Source organism: Adiantum capillus-veneris, chromosome 10 (genome assembly GCF_014529385.1).
Source record: "Adiantum capillus-veneris isolate H3 chromosome 10, ASM1452938v2, whole genome shotgun sequence".
In the NCBI taxonomy this organism is placed as follows: Eukaryota; Viridiplantae; Streptophyta; class Polypodiopsida; order Polypodiales; family Pteridaceae; genus Adiantum; species Adiantum capillus-veneris.
In genome coordinates, this window is record NC_140940.1 from 143,317,948 (window position 1) to 143,339,275 (window position 21,328).

The window sequence follows — 21,328 nt, forward strand, 5'->3', positions numbered from 1 at the left end:
CAAAAGAGCGTCCTCACAATCCTTGAGGAACAAAATCCCCTGCATCCTGTCCTGCCATAGGTCAAAACCTGTACCATCAAATTGCTTGATTTCCATCAAGCTCTTGGCATCAGACGACGAGGAAGTAGAGGCCATTTGCACGGATAAAAATGCAGCAGAAAGTGTCTACACAAAATCTGAAAATTTCCAGTGATCACAATGTACAGCACGTTGCATACAATGTGCTGAAAATTTCAGCAATTAACAAGTATCCCCAATGCGTACTTGCATAAACCCACAAAAGGCGTACATAAACCTCAATTTGTGTACATAAAAACAGTCCAATTCTGAATTTTCTGCAAATTTACTGTTTTGGCGCATCAATTTGCATCAAATGGACCTATTTTGAGTGGGAAAAGCAAGGGACATTCACGGGAATCGATTTAGAACACCTGCGTTTTGCTGTTTTGACCTGTAATTTTTTGGTTTTTACCTGTTTTGACCTAATTTCAGTCTGTTTTAGGCTGTTTTGGAAACCGGAAGCAAGGGGCTTCGCGATGAAAGCGTAAATTTGACGCGAGAGAAGCCTTTCGCCTGTTGTCCAGCCACCTGCACAAAGCTTCTGAAACCCTAATCTAGCTCTGATACCAGTTGATGAGCGCGCGGCGGTGTGTTCAAGTGATAGAGCACGCGAATATGTGCAGTGTGTGTGCAGAGAGGGGTGGTGAAAGCCAGCAGGAGAGGAAGCGCTAGTAGAATGAAGAGGGAGAGAGAGAGAGCTCACGTTTTTGGGGAAAACTCAATAAGTGAGTTTTGCGTTTTCCCACTTTTATTATAAGTGACCTTAAAAAAATGTGTCCAGGTTCAATATGAACTTGGACAAAGTATAAAAATGTACAAAAAGGGGTTATTTAGGCCTTTAACCCAACACGGAAAAGAAAATACTGAAAATAAAATGTTGAAATGAAAGCTAATCTAGAACCGGGATGTGCAGTGTGGTGGTATGATGGTAATGTGTGGTGGTATGGGTATATATGGCTCTGGCACCGCAGATATTGACCATATGAATATATGGCTGTGGATGTAGCTCTGTCACAGCAGAAAATGACTACCTCGTGCTGAGTGAAAGTAAAAGTGTGAGGGCATACCCGTATCAGAGCTGGCTAGTAGTGTGTAATGGGTGATGGGTATAAAAAGTGGTACATGGGGGGGAGGGGCTGAAAAACCCGATGTAAGTGGGTGCTCCAATGTGTGGTGGAGCGGGCCCTCTCCAGCTGCTGCTCATGAAGTGTACGGATCCTCAGTATATCCTGTTGGTATAGACGGGGCCGTCTGTATCCTGACTCCCGGGGTCTGTGTCGTGCTCGCTGTGCCTCTGCCTGCTCGAGTGTTAGCCCAGTCGTCGTCGGCGGTGTGGGATCCCTTGAAGTCATTCTCTGGAAAAACTGAGTGATCGTCTGCTGAACACCTCCAGTGTCATGTGGTCGTGGTCGTGGTCGTGGTCGTGGTCGTGTAGACTCCTCCCGTATGTGGAGTGCTCCTGTGATGAAATGGCCCACATGAGTCTGGTCTCTCCTCCTCATGCATGTCTGGAGAGTGCCCTCAATCCCAAATCTCTGTCTAAGCTCTGAGTAAGCTGGGCATCGTAGCATGAAGTGCTCCTCCGTCTCCACCTTTGTCTGACACACTGGGCAAGTCCGGTTCTCTCGTGGTATGCCTCTGGCTCTGTCCCGCTCAATCTCAAGCTGGTGTGATGAGACTCGGAGCTGGCCGATGGCTACCCGTAGGTGATGTGGCATGTACTGCTGCATATACTGAGGGTTGTCTATGAAGCCCTGATCTGATATCTGGAGAAAATGCTCATGGTAGTGGAGCATTTTTGTCGGTAGTGGCTGCCTGGGGCTGATCCATGTCCTCTCAATGTAAATATGCGAAATCTCCTGCCTGATGATCCTATTCCTCTCCTAATAAGTGAGAGTATAAGTAGGTGCATGGATGTCATACTGGAGGGGTGGTAGTTGATCTATATCAAGCCCATGTCTAGTGAACCACTCGCTGGTCTGTGCATACCAAGAAGAGGCATCTCCCGCCAGTGCCATAGACTGTGATGCCTGTAGTGCTCGATAGGCAATGCGGTCCCTATCCATACTCTGTAATCTATGTAACAAGCAAACCGCCTGAAACAGTGCCTCTACTAGCATAGGTGGGATTGCTAGCTCTGCTCTGACTATATCATGTGGAACGGACGGCTTGCTGCGGATCATCTTGGAGATCATCAGCACCTGTGGGCGCTCTATCAAAGGCCAGATCGAGTCTACCAAGCCAGGTCCCCATATGGCTGCCCCATACATAAGAGCCGATGTAACCAAAGTGTCAAAAAATCACCCCTTCGTACGGGGCTCTTGAAAGTGTGCCTGGTGGCACTGTCTCTCCATCCGTGCGAGTGCGGAGTACCCCCTCGTCAGTCTGTCTCTGGCTGCCTGTGTCATGGAAAAGGCCCCTGATGCCGCGGTAAAAGTCACCCCCAAGTAGACATATGAGCCTACAACCTCGATACTGCCCCCTGCTGCTGTGAAAGAACTCTCTCGTCTGATCTGTGCTGATGTATGGAAGATGAGAACCTTGGTTTTCCCAAGGTTCACTGAGAGGCCTCGTTGCGCACAAGTCATCCAGCCCAAGTAGATGCTGACGCAGCCCCTTTGCTGACTCTGATATGAGTACAATTTCATCGGCATATAATAGTATATGGATTGTGGTGCCACCCATCTCCACCCCATCACCTCCTCTATGTTGAATAAAATCCACTATCTCATCAATGTAGAGCCCAAAGAGTGTAGGGGAGAGTGGACATCCTTGTTTCACACCAATGGTGCTAAACAAGGTCTCTGTAGTGCCTCCTGGACATCGTACTCGCCCACATACCTGCTCATAAAGTGTATATATGCCCCATATCATGTCCTCCTCAAGCCCAAGTGAGAGTAGTCGCCTGAAGAGTCGCTCACGTGGCACCGTATCAAATGCTTTGCGAAAGTCCACAAAGCAACAGTAAAGCCTCCTCTTCCTCACTCGTGCCTGGTCGATCAAGCAGCGTAGAGTGAAGATATGATTGATGGTAGAGTATGTGCGACGAAACCCAGCCTGTCTTGCAGCTCGGATGCCTGCTGCCTCTGCTCTGGTGCTAAGCTCCTCCTCTAAAACCGCGCCATAGAGCTTGGCCAACATGTGGCCAATCATAATAGTCCTGTATGTGTTGGGATCCATGGTATCTCCAGACTTGTGGATAGGTACAATGATGTGCTGTGTCCACGAATCTGGAAATCTCTCCACTAGTGCGTGGTTAAAGAGATGAGCTATGAAAGGTGCCAAGGTCTCTCTCTCATAAATCAGATGCTCGGCTTGTAGCTCGGTCTGGTCTCGAGCTCTACCATGCTGTAGATGCCGGATGGCTCGAGCTACCATCTTTGATGTGAAGAAGGACGAAGTGGTGGGGCATGGTCCCTGTGGCAGGGGTATCGGTGGCTGTCCTGGTATCTGGTAAAAGCCCTCTGCCTAGCGGTACCATGTGTCCGGGTCCACGATCGATGTCGGTGGCCTGCGCTCGCGGATGCGGTGCCATGCATTTGCACTATCTCGGCTCATGAGCAAGTGATATAAGTCCCAGTACTGCTGCTCCTCCCATTCTCGCTTTTTACGGCGGGTGAGAGACTGCATCTAGCACTGAGCCTGGCGGTGTGTGAGTACCCCGCGGGCCTCATCCTCTTTGAGCTGACGTCGTAATGCTCTGCAATCATCGTCATACCAGCTGTTCCGTGGCATGGAACCTGTGCGGGGTGCATGTGTGCGTGTGTGGTGAGGGAAGCTCTGAATGGCAGATGTGTGAATCATGGAGGTAAGATCTGATGTGAGTGATTCTAGGGGGGCATGTGGGTCGAGAGATAGGAGATGGTGTGCATAGACATGAGAGAGCTCGTGTGTAAAATGAATAGTGGTATGTGGCTGTGTGAGTGGGGTGGGTGTGTGTGACAAATGGGAGGTGAGGAAAGTGAGGAAAGTGTGGTCTGCGCCGATAGGACGTCTCCCAACCCGTTATAAATAACGGGCGCACCCGTCTGGGTGCGCCCGTTGAAGTCTCCCATAAGGAAGACCTCTCCGAGTGCTGAGTAGCGGAGTATGTCATCTGAGAGTGGTGTATAAGGGGAATCCCCCTCCCGTGCATGCCCATCAGTGCTCGCATATGAGGAGCCTCGTGGTGGAAAGTAGCAAATGGCGATATAGACCCAATGCTTGCAGTCTATCTCCATGCGTACCCATAGAAAACGCGCCTCCTCATCTCGGCTCACAATCTGTATATGACTGTTGATGGAACGGCGAAATAATATGGCCACCCCACCGGATCCTCGTGAAGTGCCGCGGCGGGTGGTAGCTCGAAAGACTGACTCCCATCTGAAGCCTGCAATGGGTGGTAGCCCCCTTTCAGGCCTCTCATGGGTCTCAATGATGCAAATGAAGTCGTGGTCCTCTATAAGCTCCTCCAGTCTGTCGGGGCGAGCCCACAATGACCCATTGCAGTTCCACACTGCTCCTCTGAGAAGTATCTCCGTTCACAGCGGCGTCCCATAGGCCGCGTGCCCCTATTTCATGGGGCGCCCATCCACAAAAATACGACCATCTCTGTAGAAGGCCTTTCGGCCCTCTCTCCTCGCCTGTAATATCTGAGGCATGCAGGCGCGGCGGTGCTCGACCTGCATCCTCGTCAGATCCTCGTCGATGTAGACGGGGCTGCCTGGAAGCGTGCGGATCAGGACTCGCTTTCGAAAGAAAGCGACTCTCTCCTGCGGGGACCGCATCTGCAGCACCAAAGCCCGTGCTCTCGAGGAGTCCCGTACCGCTCTCCATGCACGGGTGAAGGGCATGGTCTCTCCAAAGCCGAGCCGTTTGCACAGCTCCTCGGCATCTCTCTCTGGTGAAGGTCCCTCTGCCAGGCCGGTCACACGGATGTTGAGGCGTTGAGCCTGCCTAAACCTCTCCTCGTCCAGGGTGTCCTGGACTCTGATGTGCTCCTCACGTACGGCATCCTCCTTGACCTCTTGCTTGATGGTCTTGCGGACCACCTCCACCCATTTCCCTTGGGTAGCCTCCATCTCGGTGTGAAGCTCCTTCTTCAAGTCTTCTTTAATAGTCTCCACGTGTGAGATCTCTCCATCTTCCCGGGCCACAATGATCGAGGCTCGTAGAAGCTCTATCTCCTTCTTGGTCTTCCCAAGCTCAATCCTAAGAGCTTCATTCTCCTTTCGCAAATCGGTGATGTATTGGTGCATCACTTTGGTGGCCTACAGGATCTCCGCTTGGACCATCCCTTCCATTTCCCGGCGGATTGAGGCAAGTAGCTCCTCTGAGACTTTGTTACGGCGGCGGTACCGGGCGAGGGGGGTCGTCATGAGCCCCCTGCCAACTTTTGTTGCGGATGGAGGGGGGGTCGCCATGGTCGATGGGGGAGAAAGAGAGAGCTATGTGGCCATACAGTGGCAGGGGGCTGAGCAGAGGCAGGGGGGCTGGAATAACAGGGAGTGGCTAGTTTGCTACACAATGGGCTGTTTTACCACTATTCAGCGATTTGCAGCATGTGTAATGCAGGAGCTGAATGGGGGTATAGCAGCGCTGGGCCATGGGCTGTAGATGGCGATGGGCAGAGCTGTGGCGGGGGCTGAGAGGGAGCTCGTGGCAGCAGGCTGGTGGGTGCGCAGAGAGAGAGAGAGAGAGAGAGAGAGAGAGAGAGAGAGAGAGAGAGAGAGAGAGAGAGAGAGAGAGAGAGAGAGAGAGAGAGAGAGAGAGAGAGAGAGAGAGAGATGAGATGCAATGTTATATTAACGTCTTTAAAAGGCCAAAATGACCGATGAGACCAAAAAGTCACAACGCTTTGAATCTGATACAATGTCTAAGTACCAAAAATAGAAGGGTACTATAGAATCCTAAATTGCTAGATGCGAACTAAGCAGCTAGCTGGAATTGTGTAGGATATGAGTAGGGGGTGAAAGTAGTGACTGAGTGCGTGTGTGGGGATATAATGGGTAAGAGCTGATACAAAGGCTGGTACAAGATGAGCAGGGTGTACAATTCTCCAAAGAGCTAAATCACAGGAAATCCATCGTCGGTCGCTGGCAGATCTCATCAATCTCCTCCATGGTCAGTAGTCTGACCGAGCATCGTGCATGTCGGGCCAAAGTGATTCGAGTCGTCTGATGCAGCCTCCGTCGATGCTGTGTAGTCCTCCGTAGTTGTGGGCATCTGGATCTCCCTAGCTGGGTCGCTCGATCTATCAGTGTGCCTCTGGTGTGAGGAGAATGTGAGCTCTGCTGTGGTAGTTTCTCCTCCGGCTGCAGAGTGTCCGCTCTAAAGAAGTGTGTGATCCGTCTCTGAGGCTGACTAACCTCTCCTCTCATGAGGCTCTCTTTGCGTCTGCGCAGCTCGAGCAAAAAAAGTGGCTTCGTATCTCATAGTAAACTCGGTAGTGGCATGTGAAGTGCAACTCTGTTTGAGGCTCCATGTGACATAGGGGACATTTTTGGCCTCTGTTGGTACTCTGCTATATCTACCAGTCTCGATCCGAAGCTGGTGTGGAGATGTGCGCATTTGGCCAATAGCACATCGTAACCCATGAGATAAGTGGGTGTCCATGTATTTGGGCCTCGTCACAAAACCATCCTCAGTAAGCTGGAGAAGATGCTCTCTATAGAAAGCCATCTTTGTGCTCAGCTCCTGTGCCGACAGTATCCAAGTCCTCTCGATATCTAGCCGAGTCAGGTCCTGGCGGATGAGCATGGTGATCTCGGATTGTGTAAGAGAGGGTGCATCCAATGAGTACTGGAAGGGGGGCAATGTGTCCATGCTGAACCCATGTACCTGAAACCATGATTTCATCTCCCCATACCAGCATGCTGTATCTCCTTGCATAGCTAATTACTCTAGTGCTAGGCGGGCAGATCTGTCTCTGGGGAGGTCCCACAAGTGGTGTATAAAGGAGACTGATCCGGTAACCGCCTCAACCACTAGTGGGGGGGCAGCTAGCTCTGCTCAAATAATAAAATGTGGTACTGAAGCCTTGGCTCTAATAAGCTGCGAGATCATAGAGACCCAGAGGCTTCTCCACGTCTCCCCGTCCATCAGTGCGACCCGACCTTCTGTGATGGTCCAATGAAGGCCCCCATATTTGAACTCCATAGAGCAATGCGGAAGCCACCAGAGTGTTAAAAAGCCAAAGCTTCGTCCGAGGCTTCTGAATTTGGATCTGTGAACACATCCTCTTCAATCCACCCAATGTTGCACATACTCTAGTCAGTCTAGTCTCTCCTGTTCTCCTTGATGAAAATGCTGGTCCACTAAAGACCACCCCAAGGTAGGTGTAAGCATCTGTATACTCCACTGTCTCATTGCCGTATGTGAATGCCGGTGCTGATCTCTTGGTCCACCATGGGGGGGTGGTAAACACCATAACCTTGGTTTTACCAAGGTTGACAGACAAACCACTGTCATGGGCAAACCTATGCAAAGCATCCAAGTGACGTTGCATCCCCTCCGGAGAGTCGGAGATCAACACAATATCATCAGCATATTGTTAACAATAGTGGAATCCATGTCCCCTGCTAGCTGTGCACCTCTATCACCCTCTCTCTAAATATAGTCAGAAACGTTAGAGAGAGAGAGAGAGAGAGAGAGAGAGAGAGAGAGAGAGAGAGAGAGAGAGAGAGAGAGAGAGAGAGAGAGAGAGAGAGAGAGAGAGAACATTATGACATTGGTTGCGGGGTAACAGACAGACTGCTTGAGATTGACTCTGCCATTCCTTCACACTGGGACGTAGTCATGCGAGGCACCGTTCAGATGCCTCCACATTGTGGCTGGGAAGGACTCTTTGCTAGCAGGGACATGGATTCCACTATTGTTAACAATATCATCAGCATATTGTTAACAATAGTGGAATCCATGTCCCTGCTAGCTGTGCACCTCTATCACCCTCTCTCTAAATATAGTCAAAAACGTTAGAGAGAGAGAGAGAGAGAGAGAGAGAGAGAGAGAGAGAGAGAGAGAGAGAGAGAGAGAGAGAGAGAGAACATTATGACATTGGTCGTAGGGTAACAGACAGACTGTTTGAGATTGACTCTGCCATTCCTTCACACTGGGACGCAGTCATGCGAGGCACGGTTCAGATGCCTCCACATTGTGGCTGGGAAGGACTCTTTGCTCAGAGCACTCTCTTATTAGTTCGTTTAGACACCATGCTGTTCACAGTTGATCCTGACTACTCTCCGGGGATGCATGCTAGATTGATATATGCTACCACCTCTCCGCACCTTGTCTACCCCGGCGCTCGATGGGAGGCCATACGAGTAGTTAGCTCCCGCGGGAAGTGTCGTTGTGTTGACCCCCGTTCCGCTTCCGTTGATGCTGCACTTTGGAGGCTTTGGGTGTGGGAGGGTCGTGCCCTATCTCAGCTTTATTGGGACTCAGGAGAGTGGCATTGGCCTCACTCTAACCCCACCGGTGCACATGTATCATTCTTTGAGTACACAGTCAGAATTGGACGATTTGCATTGATGAGACAGCACCCTCATTGCCATTTGGCTGGACATCATTCACACCCTCATTTGGCAGTGGGATTCTTCCTCAGGTACATCTAGAGCAGCCGAGGCTCGTCGATTTGCCTTTCTTCGGCGTTGGGCCCGATCTCCACTCTTCTTCACACTTACAGGTGGACAGATTACATGGCATTATGCACCTCCTCAGTGGTTTCTCCTCCACTCATCATACAGACCACCATGACATTGTTCTAGTCGAGTTGTCACTATAGTGGCTCTCAACCTTACATTCAGCTTGTACACCCCACGTGATAGGCTATTTTGGCATCCACTGGGGATTATATTGTACTCAATAATATACAACCCTGATTTTTCAAAAAAAAAAAAAAAAAAAAGAGAGAGAGAGAGAGAGAGAGAGAGAGAGAGAGAGAGAGAGAGAGAGAGAGAGAGGCTGCCTCCTTTGAGCAACATCATCTTCTACCTTCGAATACCTCAATCCCTAGTCCTCAACCGAAGTGGCGGCCAAGCCAATCATGGGAGTTCCTCACACCGCTCCATTAGGCAAAAAGAAGCTACTTGCAGGGATAGTTTTAGCTGGCAGAGTGATCGGGCAATCTTTGACCCACTCGTCTCTTCGCGATTGGTACCAATTGACATTGGGGGCACTTTAGAAACACATTACCAAGTTGTTACTCTTGGATAGAGGAATCTCTATGGTTCGTTTTACTGATCCTTTAACAAGAGTGGCTTTGTTAGCCCGTTCAACGATTCTAGCACTTGGACGTGTGATCTACCTCATGCCATGGTAGCCTTTTGGTGTCGCTTTCTATGCCCTGCGAGCATTTTGAAAACGCTGTTTTCCAGCGCCTAGGTGGCCCTTCCTTGGCGACGGCAGCAAGGATCCACTGCGACCCCAACGTTTTGAAACGCGTCTGACAGAGAGCCAGCGTTTCCCTTTTTCCTTTTCCACCTTGTGAGCCCAGCGTTTTAAAACGCAAAGGGCTGAGAGGGCACCTCTTGGAAGAAGAGTGGGAAGCTGGGGCTTTGTGCCCAATTTTCCGGATTTTGTGGAGCGGCTAGGGAGCACTTTGAAGCTCAAGCTTTTGAGCGAAGTTTGGTGGATCGGAGTGGGAGACGAAGAGGTGAAACTTGGAGTTTAAGAGAGGGACAATTTGGAACCAATCAGACGTATCTAAAACACTATGGATGAGTGCACCAATCCATTGTTGTTGGTTGGATCATGGACAGGATGTGTTCCGCAGTTCATTATCTTGGAGTATTATATTTTGGACGTGATATGTTCACAGTTCAGGAATGGGGATTCTTGGATGTAGTGTGGTTTACAATTCAAATTTTATACAAAGGCAACCGATGCTCAAGATGACATTATTCTCAGGTAGAAAGTTGAGAGTAGCAAAACCAGGTGTATCCAGTTGGTGTCCACTTCTGGGGTGTCCATTGTAGCTTCTTCATCGACTTGGTCTCACTGTTGATGTCCACTATGAGCTGCAGAGAGGGTGTTAGAGTTTTGGCATCTCAAGTGAAGTGCCCAATGTGATCCCATTATTTCTTTTGGCTTTTAGTTATTTATTTTACTGATTTGTCAAAGTCTGGTTAGGGCAATTTATATAACAACCTCAGTAAATTACTGGGCTTGCTATATAAGCAACGCCTTGCCTCCATTGTATACACATTCAGTTATTCATTGCCAAGGTTGATTGGTTCAGGAGACTCTCTCTCTCTCTCTCTCTCTCTCTCTCTCTCTCTCTCTCTCATGCTCACTCACCTTGGTCTCTACGCTTCCGCACTGTCAACCTTGATAGTTAGATATTTGGTTTTGAGATACCTTCTCACTATCTCCTTTCCTCACATCCCCTTACAATATATGGAGCAGCCAGTGACATAGACCATGGCCTCTCGCTTTGGTAGAGTTGTTTCAGGGTCTTCCCGACTTACTGATGGTTCCTATAGTTCATATATTTCCTTCCACAAGGAGAGACATTCGAGAGACTATTGATTTGGTTTGCGTCCGCTCAACTTACACTCAATGGACTTTTGTTATCGGAAGGCATGTGTTGCTAAATCGACTATTTTCTAATTTTTTGAGTAATTTCTATTTGATGAAATTAGGATATTTAAATTTGTGCACTTGAGAATTGTTAAGCTAGGAAACTATAGATCTACAAGAATTGATAAAAGCCATCAGGAACGGACATCTCTAATGTGTCATATGACGGGTGACATTAAGCATTGCGAAGGAGTTGTTTCGTAAGTTCGATAGGAGAGACCGGGAAATGGGTATTCTTGATACGTCATAAGATGGGTGATGGGAGCACCAGATAGGGAATGCTTAATTGGTTTGAGAAGGAAATCCGATTTGAGTAAGAGTTATGCCTAAAGGTGCAAGCACATGAATAAAGATGGGTTCTGAAAAGCTTTGAAGAAATGCAGATGCTTTTTGAAAAGGAGGGATCAACAGGTGATGATTCTATTTGAGATTTGTGAGTGTTTGCTACTGTGAACGTGTTTTACAGGTACTCCATTGGTGAGAATGGAGCAAGAGGGCTTCGGCCTACGCTCGGAGATTACGGAAACAGAATTCGAGACGGTTTCTAGAGCTCCCATGCTCTGAGAGCAAACCGGAAGGTATCCGAGTAGAGAGCTCGTCTCTCGAGCTCCTGAACGGGAAGGAAACGATCATCCACCAGTCTGAGATCTAGAACGGAGGGGTTCACTCCAGTTCTTGTGCTTGTAAAAATATTCTCCTCATTAATAAAGATTCGTTTTAAGGGGGGGACTAGCCCATCTTTTGGTTCCCAACACTGTGTCGATCTTCTCCCTTCTTATTCTCAGTCCCACTTTAGCCCCCTATTCCTACCGGTCCCTTGCGGCTATAAAAGCGACCTTGGCACCCTTCTCTCCGGCAGTTTTTTGCAAGGCGTCACCAAGTGGCTGATGGGATTTTGCCAGTGCTACATGGATTTTGCTAGTGCTCTTGCCTCAAATTCAATCCTTGGCGTACAAGCTAAACCCAGGAAGGAGAAAGGTAAATGGCATCTCGTAAAGGGGTGGGGCAGCTTGAATGTTCATAGAGTCCTGATTTTGTTTGATCCAGGCTTGACAGACAACTTCATTTCGCTGGACACCTTAGAATTTCTTGGTCTCACTCCAGAGAGGTTGGGAACTCCGATTAGCTCTGGCTCAACCTTTCAGGGGTTGACCACGAACTCTACCACTATACAAGGACATTTGAAGTTGAAGATTGGCAAGTACTATGATCGAGAGTCTTTCCTAGTTGCTCCATTACAAGGATGTGATGTTATTTTGAGAAAGCCCTGGCATTACAAAATTCATCCTATCCTAGACTATGTAAGCAAGAAACCGTCCTTCTCTCTCAAAGGGCAGCAATATGATGTACATTCTAGTGCAAGTGATTGGCGCATACTGTAACAAACTGTTGACGTGTCAAAGCCTAAAGAATGCAGCCAACTTACAGATGTGGCTGAGGGGCCTAAACTGTCACAAAGTGATGACGTGGTTGCCCGAGAGCAGAAACCCTAACCCTAATTTCTGCCAGAAAACCTAACTGCTGAAACCCTAATTTTGGAAACCCTAACCTTAAATCTTGCAAACCCTAATTTTGGAAACCCTAACCCTAAAACCTGCAAACCCTAATTCTGAAAACCCTAACCCTAAAACTACAGAAACCCTAACCCTAACCCTAAGGGCAGCAGGGAGATTTTCAAAAATTGTGTTTGCTGATGACGTGGCAAGCTGTACGGATTTTCGTGATTTACGCTGGCAACTTTTTTGCTTTGCTTTTGGACCAAATGCTTTTAAGTTTGAAGGCTTTTCACTGTAATTGCTTTTTAGGCCAAGGGCCTTTAAATATGAGGTTAGGGCTCATTCTCTGGCATGCTTCCTAGAGAAGGTGCAGAGTCTGGAGTACCGGCTTGTACTTTGATGATGCAATATAAAGAAGTACCAAAAGGGGCGCCAAGGTTTGGGGCCAATACTCTCTGGGGTGGAATTCCGCCACTCCGTGTCGCGCGTTGTCTCTCTCTCTTTCAGTTCAATTATTATTGAAGTGCTAAAAGTCTGTTCAGTCTGTTCTTTTCTATTGGCACGTGGTGCCCGCCTTGTGACAGTGGTATCAGAGCATCAGGCGTGTGCTTTTCTGAAAGCATACTGGTCCTACAAAAGAGCAGACAGAGCTATTGGAATTTTATTTGAGGGATCTTCGCCCTCCAACCCGGACTTATTAGCCACTCCCACCCTTACTTCATCGCTCATCGGGCGCGCTCCCGTCTTCACCGCTCATGTCTTACAGGGCATAAGCCAATTAAGATCACTTGCAAGAGAAGGATCCAGATTTGTTTCAAGTCTACTGTTGATGTCTACAGCTACCAAGCAACATACTCCAAGTACTTGGCAAGCTTTCAAGAATTTTTTTTTTTTTTTTTTGCCCGAAGTTGTACGGTTCTGACATCTTCCTTCGGAGTGCAACTTCTGGCAGAGTGGGGTATCCTGAAATGCTTGCCATGGAAACCCTCGCAGATTATAACTTGAAATTTCTCGACATCTCTCAGTAGATGTCTCTTCATGAGCAGATGACCTTGGAGGTTTGGTGTGATTGCTATCTCTTGGGACCAAGGTTGTAAGGTACGTGGTATTTGGTACATGTTCGGTACGTACTGTACGTTGTACCGTATGGATTGGGCCATAAGGTACGTAAAATTCGTAGTATATTTTTTAAAAGCTAAAAATACAAAGAATTTCAAATTTATATACAACCTATCTAGTTTAAAAACACTGCACAATACTTAAACATAGCCACAACTTTCAAAAAACACTTAAAATCACCCCACAAGTTAAGTAACCGCTAGATAACTCTGCAACACAATTAACGCACACTTCCAAGTTGAATACAAAACTTACAATCTTTCGCGAGGTCAGGACTCTAGAGTGCCTCCTTGCAGACTCCAAACACAAAGAGAGGGAGGGAGGGAGGGAGAAAGAACCTTATCGGTGGCGGCAAATCCTTCCTTGGTCTCTGTGCAGAGACTCTGTTCTACTCTCTGATTCTCTGTTGTGATAATAACCAGTATAGGATAGGTGGACTTATTAAAGGCCTCGCCCACCTAATCCGACCACGGGAAATAGGCACTGTTGGCGATTTTTTTTTTTCCAGAGGTTTTTTTTTTCAGAGTTTTTTTTTTTGTGTGTGGGTACGTACGGTGCGTACGGATACCGTACGGACGTACCGTACGGTACGGAACCATACCGTACGTATGTACGGAAACAACCTTGCTTGGGACTACCATCGCCGCCAAAGAAACACTGTCTGTCCAAGAGCTGATGGACCATCCTGTGCTCGGCTACGACCTCATGGAAGGAACCTAACCCTAATTTTTGGTGCAGGTTTCAAGATGGAAAGTCACTCGACTTTTCGAGCTCGATTGATGTCGAGATTTCTTTTTAAGTTTGAGTTCTGTTTGATCTTGTTTGGAATTTGTTTGAAATGGATGGTATCTGTTTTGAACCTGTTTTGGTGCCGATTTGAATTGTTTGACTCTGGTTCAATACTGGTTTCAATGATTGGTGATTTTACTCCCGGGTGGAGAAGTGAGAAATACTGTTTTGGTATTGTTTGAACCTCGGAACGACGCAGGCCGATGCTTGGGGAGTGTTTCGTTGTATGTTTGAAAACCTCGGAACGACGCAGGCCGATGCTTGGGGAGCGTTTCGTTGTATGCTAGAAAACCTTCGAACGATGCAGGCTGATGCCTTGGGAGCGTTTGGTTGTATGCTTGAACCTCCACGCGACGCAGACTGCGGACTGGGGAGCGTTTGGTTGTACAGTCCACTGAGCTCATGGCCCGGACCTTTTTAGGTTATTTGCGGGAAGAGTGACGAGGTAGTCATTGAGTAGCTTCATACCGCAAACCATTTGTGTCGGGGGAGTGCTCAACGGCGTTGTTTGTTGTGTCTTGTAACATGCATATGTAAGCATTTGTGTTGCATTGTGATGTGCCAATTACTGAATATTCCTAATTGGATGAGATTGCCTGGGTATGTAATTTTAGTGCATCAAGACACCCGTGGAAGATCAATACGGTCTGGGTGTGATGGCTAATTTTACTACGCCGGAATATCAAGAGTTCCGATCTGGACGAAAGGAGAAGCTAACTCCTTAATCAAAAGAGCAGAAAGGAGAAGCTAACTCCTTGATCAAACAACCGAAAGGAGAAGCTAACTCCTTGATCAAAAGAGCAGAAAGGAGAGGAAATTTTTGAGCTAACTTGAGTTGTTTTGCAAATATGCTGTAATCGCGGACGATTACTCTCTTTCAAGAAGGGGAGATGTAACAAATTGTTGACGTGTCAAAGCCTAAAGAATGCAGCCAACTTACAGATGTGGCCGAGGGGCCTAAACTGTCACAAAGTGATGACGTGGCTGTCCGAGAGCAGAAACCCTAACCCTAATTTTTGTCAAAAACCCTAACTGTTGAAACCCTAATTTTGGAAACCCTAACCCTAAAACTTGCAAACCCTAATTTTGGAAACCCTAACCCTAAAACCTGCAAACCGTAATTTTGGAAACCCTAACCCTATAACTTCAGAAACCCTAACCCTAACCCTAAGGGCAACAGGGAGATTTTCGAAAATTGCGTTGGTTGATGACGTGGCAGGCTGTACGGATTTCCGTGATTTACGCTGACAGCTTTTTGGCTTTGCTTTTGGACTAGATGCTTTTAAGTTTGAAGGCTTTTCACTGTAATTGCTTTTTAGGCCAAGGCCAATACTCTCTGTGGAATTCCGCCACTCCGTGTTGCGCGTCGTCTCTCTCTCTTTCAGTTCAATTGTTATTGAAGTGCTAAAAGTCTGTTCAATCTGTTCTTTTCTATTGGCACGTGGTGCCCGCCTTGTGACACATACCCATGGTCAGTCACATTACTGTCAAAAGAGAAGCGTCTTTTTGCCTAGTGGATTTTTGCCAAAGAGAGAGAGACGAGTGGTGAAAATGTCTTGTCAAATTTAGATGAAGATCGCCTAACTTTTCTTAATTAGTACCAGGATTGCTTTACTGATACTCTCCTCGAGGAATTACCTCATGAAAGACTAGAAGATAATCATATGGATCCACTTACGAGCATCTCATCTCCAAATCAACCACCTTACAGAGTTAGTTTATTACAACAAGAAGATTTTTTTAAACAAGTAAATGAACGTTTGTAAAAGGCTCTTGTTCGACCTAGTACTTCCCCATATTGCTCACCCGTTTTTCTTATTCAAAAGAAAGGTGACACTTTTCAAATGTGCATTGATTATCGTTCTCTAAACAAGATTAGGATCAAGAACAGATTACCAATTCCTATAGTTCATGATATCTAAGATAAGTTACAAGGGGCACAAATTTTTTGCCACATAGACCTCAAGAGCAGTTATCATCAGATTCGAGTTGCTCCTAAAGATATACATACGATTGCGTTCCGTATAACCTTCGGATTGTACGAGTTTTTAGTAATGTCTTTTGGCCTTACTAATGCGCCAACAATTTTCAGTTGAATGATGGATCGAATATTTTTCCCTCATCAACAATTCATGGAATTCATTTTTGACGATATCTTGGTCTTTTCTCAGACACAAGAAGCACATAAATGACATTTGTAGATTGTGTTCGAAGAAGTGCAGAAGCATAACCTTCAACATAATGTTATGAAGAATGAATTTTTCGATTGAGATTTACTATTTGGGACATATAATCTCTCATAATGAAGTACGCATGGACTCCGCAAAGATTCAGGCTATTTCAGAATGGTCGCAGCCTGCTTCCGTTCATGATGTCCGAAGTTTTCTTGGACTTTGTTCCTACTACATACGCTTTATCACTCATGTAGTTGTACCTCTCCATGATCTCACAAAGAAAAAGATATCCTTTGTATTTGAAATTAAGTAGAAGGAAGATTTTGAAAATCTTAAGTACCTTCTTACTCATGGACCAATCCTCATTGTACTTGATCTTAGAAAACCATTTGAAGTATAGTGTGATGCTTGAGGCGATTGCATCGGTTTAGTTCTTAGTCAAGGAGGCCACACAATAGCATATAAAAGTAGACTTTGTGATGTGGAGCTTCACGGTTCCATTTATGAGAAGGAACTCATGGCAGTGATACACTCTCTTAGTTTGGAAGCATTACCTTCTTGGAGGAGATTTTATAATCAAGACAGATCATCAAAGTCTTCTATACTTTCTCTTTCAACACAAGTTTTCTGAGAAACAGATGCAATGGGCCAATTTTTTCTGTATGTTTTACTTCCAAATTTTATACACTTCTGCAAGTAAAAACTTTGTAGATGCTCTTTCTTGATGGCCTCAAGTGAATGCTATAACGAGCATACACCATCAAGAAGTAGAATCTCTACCCGAGATATCACTTGACGACTTCGACTTTGGCGAAATCTGGCAACAGCTACAAACTGGTAATGAAATTTCTCCCTACTCTATTAACGAGGGATATCTTTATTTTCATCAAGCTCTTTGTGTGGCACGTCCACTTAGGACAAATGTGATGGATGAAGCACATGCTTCTTCTTACGCTGGACATAGAGATATAATGTCCACAACAGAGGCCTTAGAAACATGTTTTTACTAGCCAACACTATGAGTTGACATAGATAAATACGTCAAAGACTGTGTACCATGCAAAAGGCTAAGTATGATTGTCATAAAACTCCTGGTTTACTTCAGCCCCTACTGGTACCTCAAATACCCTGGAAAGTATTGCCTTGAATTTTATAATGAATTTGTGACGAACTCCGAAGGGAAATGATGCAATCTGGACTATTGTAGACAAATTCAGTAAGCAAGCTCATTTTATTCCATTACGAGAAACCATCAAAGTTGATCACATGGCCAAGATCTTTGTGGCACAAAGTTTTAAATAGCATGATATGTCCAAAACGATTATGAGTGATTGTGATCTGCAAATGACTAGTAATTTTTGGAGAGGACTTTTTATGGATCTAGGAACTAAGATCCTTCGTATTGTGGATAGAGTATGTGCAACAATGGGACTTATATTGAGTTGACTAATCATATGGTTGAGGAATTGGATGTTTTAGGAGTGCTTCCTAAATTGGTGAGAGAGCTTAAGGGTATCATTGTGAGTTGCAGCCTTTCTATTGCATCCCATATGGAGAGCCAAGAAATCAGGTAATGATAACGAGGTCTATGACTTCCATAGAGAGGTATACGAAATATGATCTTGATATGCGAGGCATTCTATGTAACGAACTTGATATATTCTACTTTGAATCAAGTTCATCTGGTCGACAAATAGCAAAAGAGGAGAAGTGAATGCATCGTGGTGTTGAATTGTGGGAAATGCTTGGAGCAGGTACATCTCATTTGCAAGGATTGGCTATCAAGATCCTCTTTTCTCTTCCCCAACAAAGAGGAGAAATAGTTACTTTCCGTAATGAGCAACTTGTGTATGTTCGTTGGGCCTTATCAACAATATCAAAGAACAAGGGTATGAGAAGATGGAGATAACATTGGAGATGCTAAACAAGGAGAAAGATGATGTTAGGTTGCTTGAACTGCAAGAAATCTGAAAGGAGGAAAGGGAAGAGGAAGTTGTGCCCTTGCCATCACATTATGGACCACGTGGAAGGCTCGTTGTGCTACTTGGACCAAGTTGTTGCATACTCTTGGCAGCCAGTGGGATACTTCGGCGGGCTCCTCCAAGGCAGCATAGTGGTGTAGATACCATAGTTACCCGGAACTGGAAATCGGAATGGGGAACGGCAACTGATATGAAATGCCATTCCCTATTTCGGATACTCACGTCTGAAACACGGAACGGGGATTCAGAACGGGAAGCTTGTTTGGTAATGGGGAACAAACTTCGAAGACCTGAAAATGGCCATTCTGTGTAACTATGGTAGATACTCTTTTCTCAGGAGATGGGTGAGATCTTCAATCCTTTTCAATTTGGATAATGGCCACTTTACATGGCATTACGGACCTTCTTAGTGGTTTATTCTGCACTCCTACATGCCATATTGATGTCTCCACATTGCACAGTTTGTAGTCCCCGCCGTGTATCTCCTCTGGGAGATAGGCCATTGAGCATCCTCAGGGACCTATTGTACAGAGTATACAGAAAATTTTTCTGCTTAAAAAGTTGTTGTGCGCTTGCCATCACACATAGAGCCAAGCACAAGTGATGCTGCTGGTGCTAATTCCCATGGCGAGCATGACATGGCTGACAATGATAAGATGGTGGAGCAAGGGGGCTCTCTTTGTAAGGATGATATGAGTAGAGTATTCATGACTCATGCAGGCTACAATCATGTTTCATTTGATGGTTTTGTGGTTCCCACGAGGCTCTGTCTCTAGTATCTACTATCTAGTGTCTCTTTTTAGCTTGATATTCCTAAGTAGGAGCTCATTCAAAACATGGCATGCTATTTAGAATTCTAGCTTGTGTCTACTTTCTATTGGTTCTTCAACTTGTCATGCATATTGATGAAGGTATTGTCAGAAATTTGTTGCTAAAGTAGGGTTGCGTATGATTCAGCTGAAGGGTCCAAACCATACTTTATTCATACTTTCATGCCTGATTGAAGTATGAAAAAACTATGGTGGTGACCACCCACTGCGCAGATTTGACTTCATATGTTTGATTGATGGTGAAATATTAAAAAACTATGGTGATGATCACCCACTGTACATATTTGCCTTTCATTTGTTTGATTGATGGTGAAAAAGCTATGGTGGTGGCCACCCACAATACACATGAAAGAAGGTTATTATTAAGCTGCGGATTGTTATGGGCCATTTTACAGGTTCTAGAGGCATGTGTAATAAGGCTGGATGTGGCTATGTTCAATGGGATCCTTCGTGATGATGAAACTCCTACTGATCCTGTCTCTGATCCCATCAGCGATGTTCGAGTTTTACCAATTCCAAATAGCAGTTTGAGTTTTGGTCTTGGAGCACAATTGAAAAATGCGGTATCACGATAACCACCTTACTGATAGTGCATGTCTCATGATCGATTAGACCATAAAACTCTGTTTTGGTGTAATCAAATTCTTGCTGGTTTTTTTATAAAGAAACTTTGTTCGAACTTTCAGGTGGCTACTTTATCTTCCTTCATTTTACAGCTAACAAGAAAAGATGACAACAATGTCATGAGCGATGGGATGTCTGATGATGAGGAAAAGAGTCTGATAACTTTTCCTTTGTTAAAGGCTATGGGAGGCTTACTGATGCTTCCAAAAGACATGCTTATAGACAAGTCTTTGAGAAAGGAGGTATTTTTTTCAAATGAATCTTTTATTTTGGTAAAGTCTGTTTGGATATGGAGCGAATAGTTGTATTATATTGTAATTCCTGTTTTTGCTTGGTATAGGTTTGCCCCACATTGCAACTTTCCTTTATTGGGAGAATTCTTTCAAAGTTTCAACCGGATGAGTTTTCTCCTGAGCCACTAACGCCCGAATTACTTGAAACAATCAATGCAGAAGTAAGAACTGCTCTAGACATGCTCTTTTCTGCTTGTTTTAGCAGTTCTCGTATTCTGTTGATTTTCCCAAACTTCTCTGAAAGTTCAGCAGCATCACAAGTTCATATTCTAAAAGCACTTTCATCAAGAGTTACTGGTCCGTTTCAAGTTAATCCGGTGACCCCCCTCCCCCTTTTTCAAGTTTCTTGTGAGATTGACGTGGCAATTTCTCTGCAAATTGGCTCCGGAATTTGCGGCAGCTGACGTGGCAGGCTGTACGGATAGTCGCAAGTGTTTTTGTTTTTGTGCCAATGTTTTTAGCAGATTCCTTGCTTTTGGGGGCGCCCAGTTTATGGGCCCATTGTACATGTAAAAAGGTGCCAAGAGGGTGAGCTTGGCAGATCGTGCATGGTTGCTACCTCTCAAGCGATCGTACTCTGTGATTATCAATAAAGAAAGAAGTACCGAAAGGGGGGCCGGACTTTGGGGCTAGTGCATCTGGAAGCAGAATTCCACTGCTTCGTGTTCTCTCTCTCTCTCTCTCTCTCTCTCTCTCTCTCTATTGAGTGACAGTTTGTTGCAATCTCTATTCGTGTGTCCAAGCCGGTTACAGTGGTAAGTGTATTAGAGCTTAGAGGATTCTTCTCCTATGGAGGATCCGATCCAATTTTTTTTGTAGCACGCGTGGGTTCCAAGAGTGACTCTGATAGAGAGGAACACTTCAATCATACTACTGTTTTGCGGAAGTATGAAGATAACTCAAATCCCAGTGGAGAACCAACGGAGATCCTAATTAGGCCAAGACTTCTTCCGAGGAGTCGGGAGGACCATGGAGGCCTTTAGCAGAGGGTCTTGACAGATTGGAATAAAAGCGACAGCTTCAAGTAGACATTTGTGCAAGGCGTCTCGCCGCCTTGTCAAATACTCCAAGGATCCGAAATGTGAAGTATCTGAAGGGTCGTCCGATTCTTGAGGTTTACGAGAGATGGTAGAAGGCTGTCAACTCTCCAATCAAGTCAACAATGAAGACCAAGGCCAAGGCAAAAGCAGAAGCTTTATTCCCAGGAAGAGTTTGATGATGCTCTTGAGATGAAAGTCAGTAAGGTGATGAAATCTGGAAAGCACTCTCGGAAGGCAGCTGTCACAAAATGATGATGTGGCAGGACTGCCCGAACAACAATATGGACAGATGGTGTGGCAACATGGTGATGTGACAGGCTGTATGGCGTGATCACGTGGCAAAACTGTACGGACACCCTGATTT

General features: G+C 45.9%; 2 protein-coding genes across 2 annotated transcripts in view; one reads left to right on the top strand and one right to left on the bottom strand.

Moving 5' to 3' along the window:
• Window positions 1-21,328, top strand: part of LOC147449773 (uncharacterized) — a 90,802-nt gene that overhangs the window by 37,596 nt on the left and 31,878 nt on the right. The window contains exons 5-7 of the mRNA XM_086522131.1: window positions 19,403-19,570; window positions 19,694-19,873; window positions 19,972-20,085. Coding sequence (XP_086378257.1) covers window positions 19,403-19,570; window positions 19,694-19,873; window positions 19,972-20,085 — 462 coding nt within the window. The remainder of the gene's footprint in view (window positions 1-19,402; window positions 19,571-19,693; window positions 19,874-19,971; window positions 20,086-21,328) is intronic.
• Window positions 1,076-1,909, bottom strand: LOC147449774 (uncharacterized). Its single transcript, XM_086522133.1, has one exon. The coding sequence runs from the start codon at window positions 1,854-1,856 to the stop codon at window positions 1,143-1,145; it is 714 nt and encodes a 237-aa protein (XP_086378259.1). The 5' UTR covers window positions 1,857-1,909; the 3' UTR covers window positions 1,076-1,142.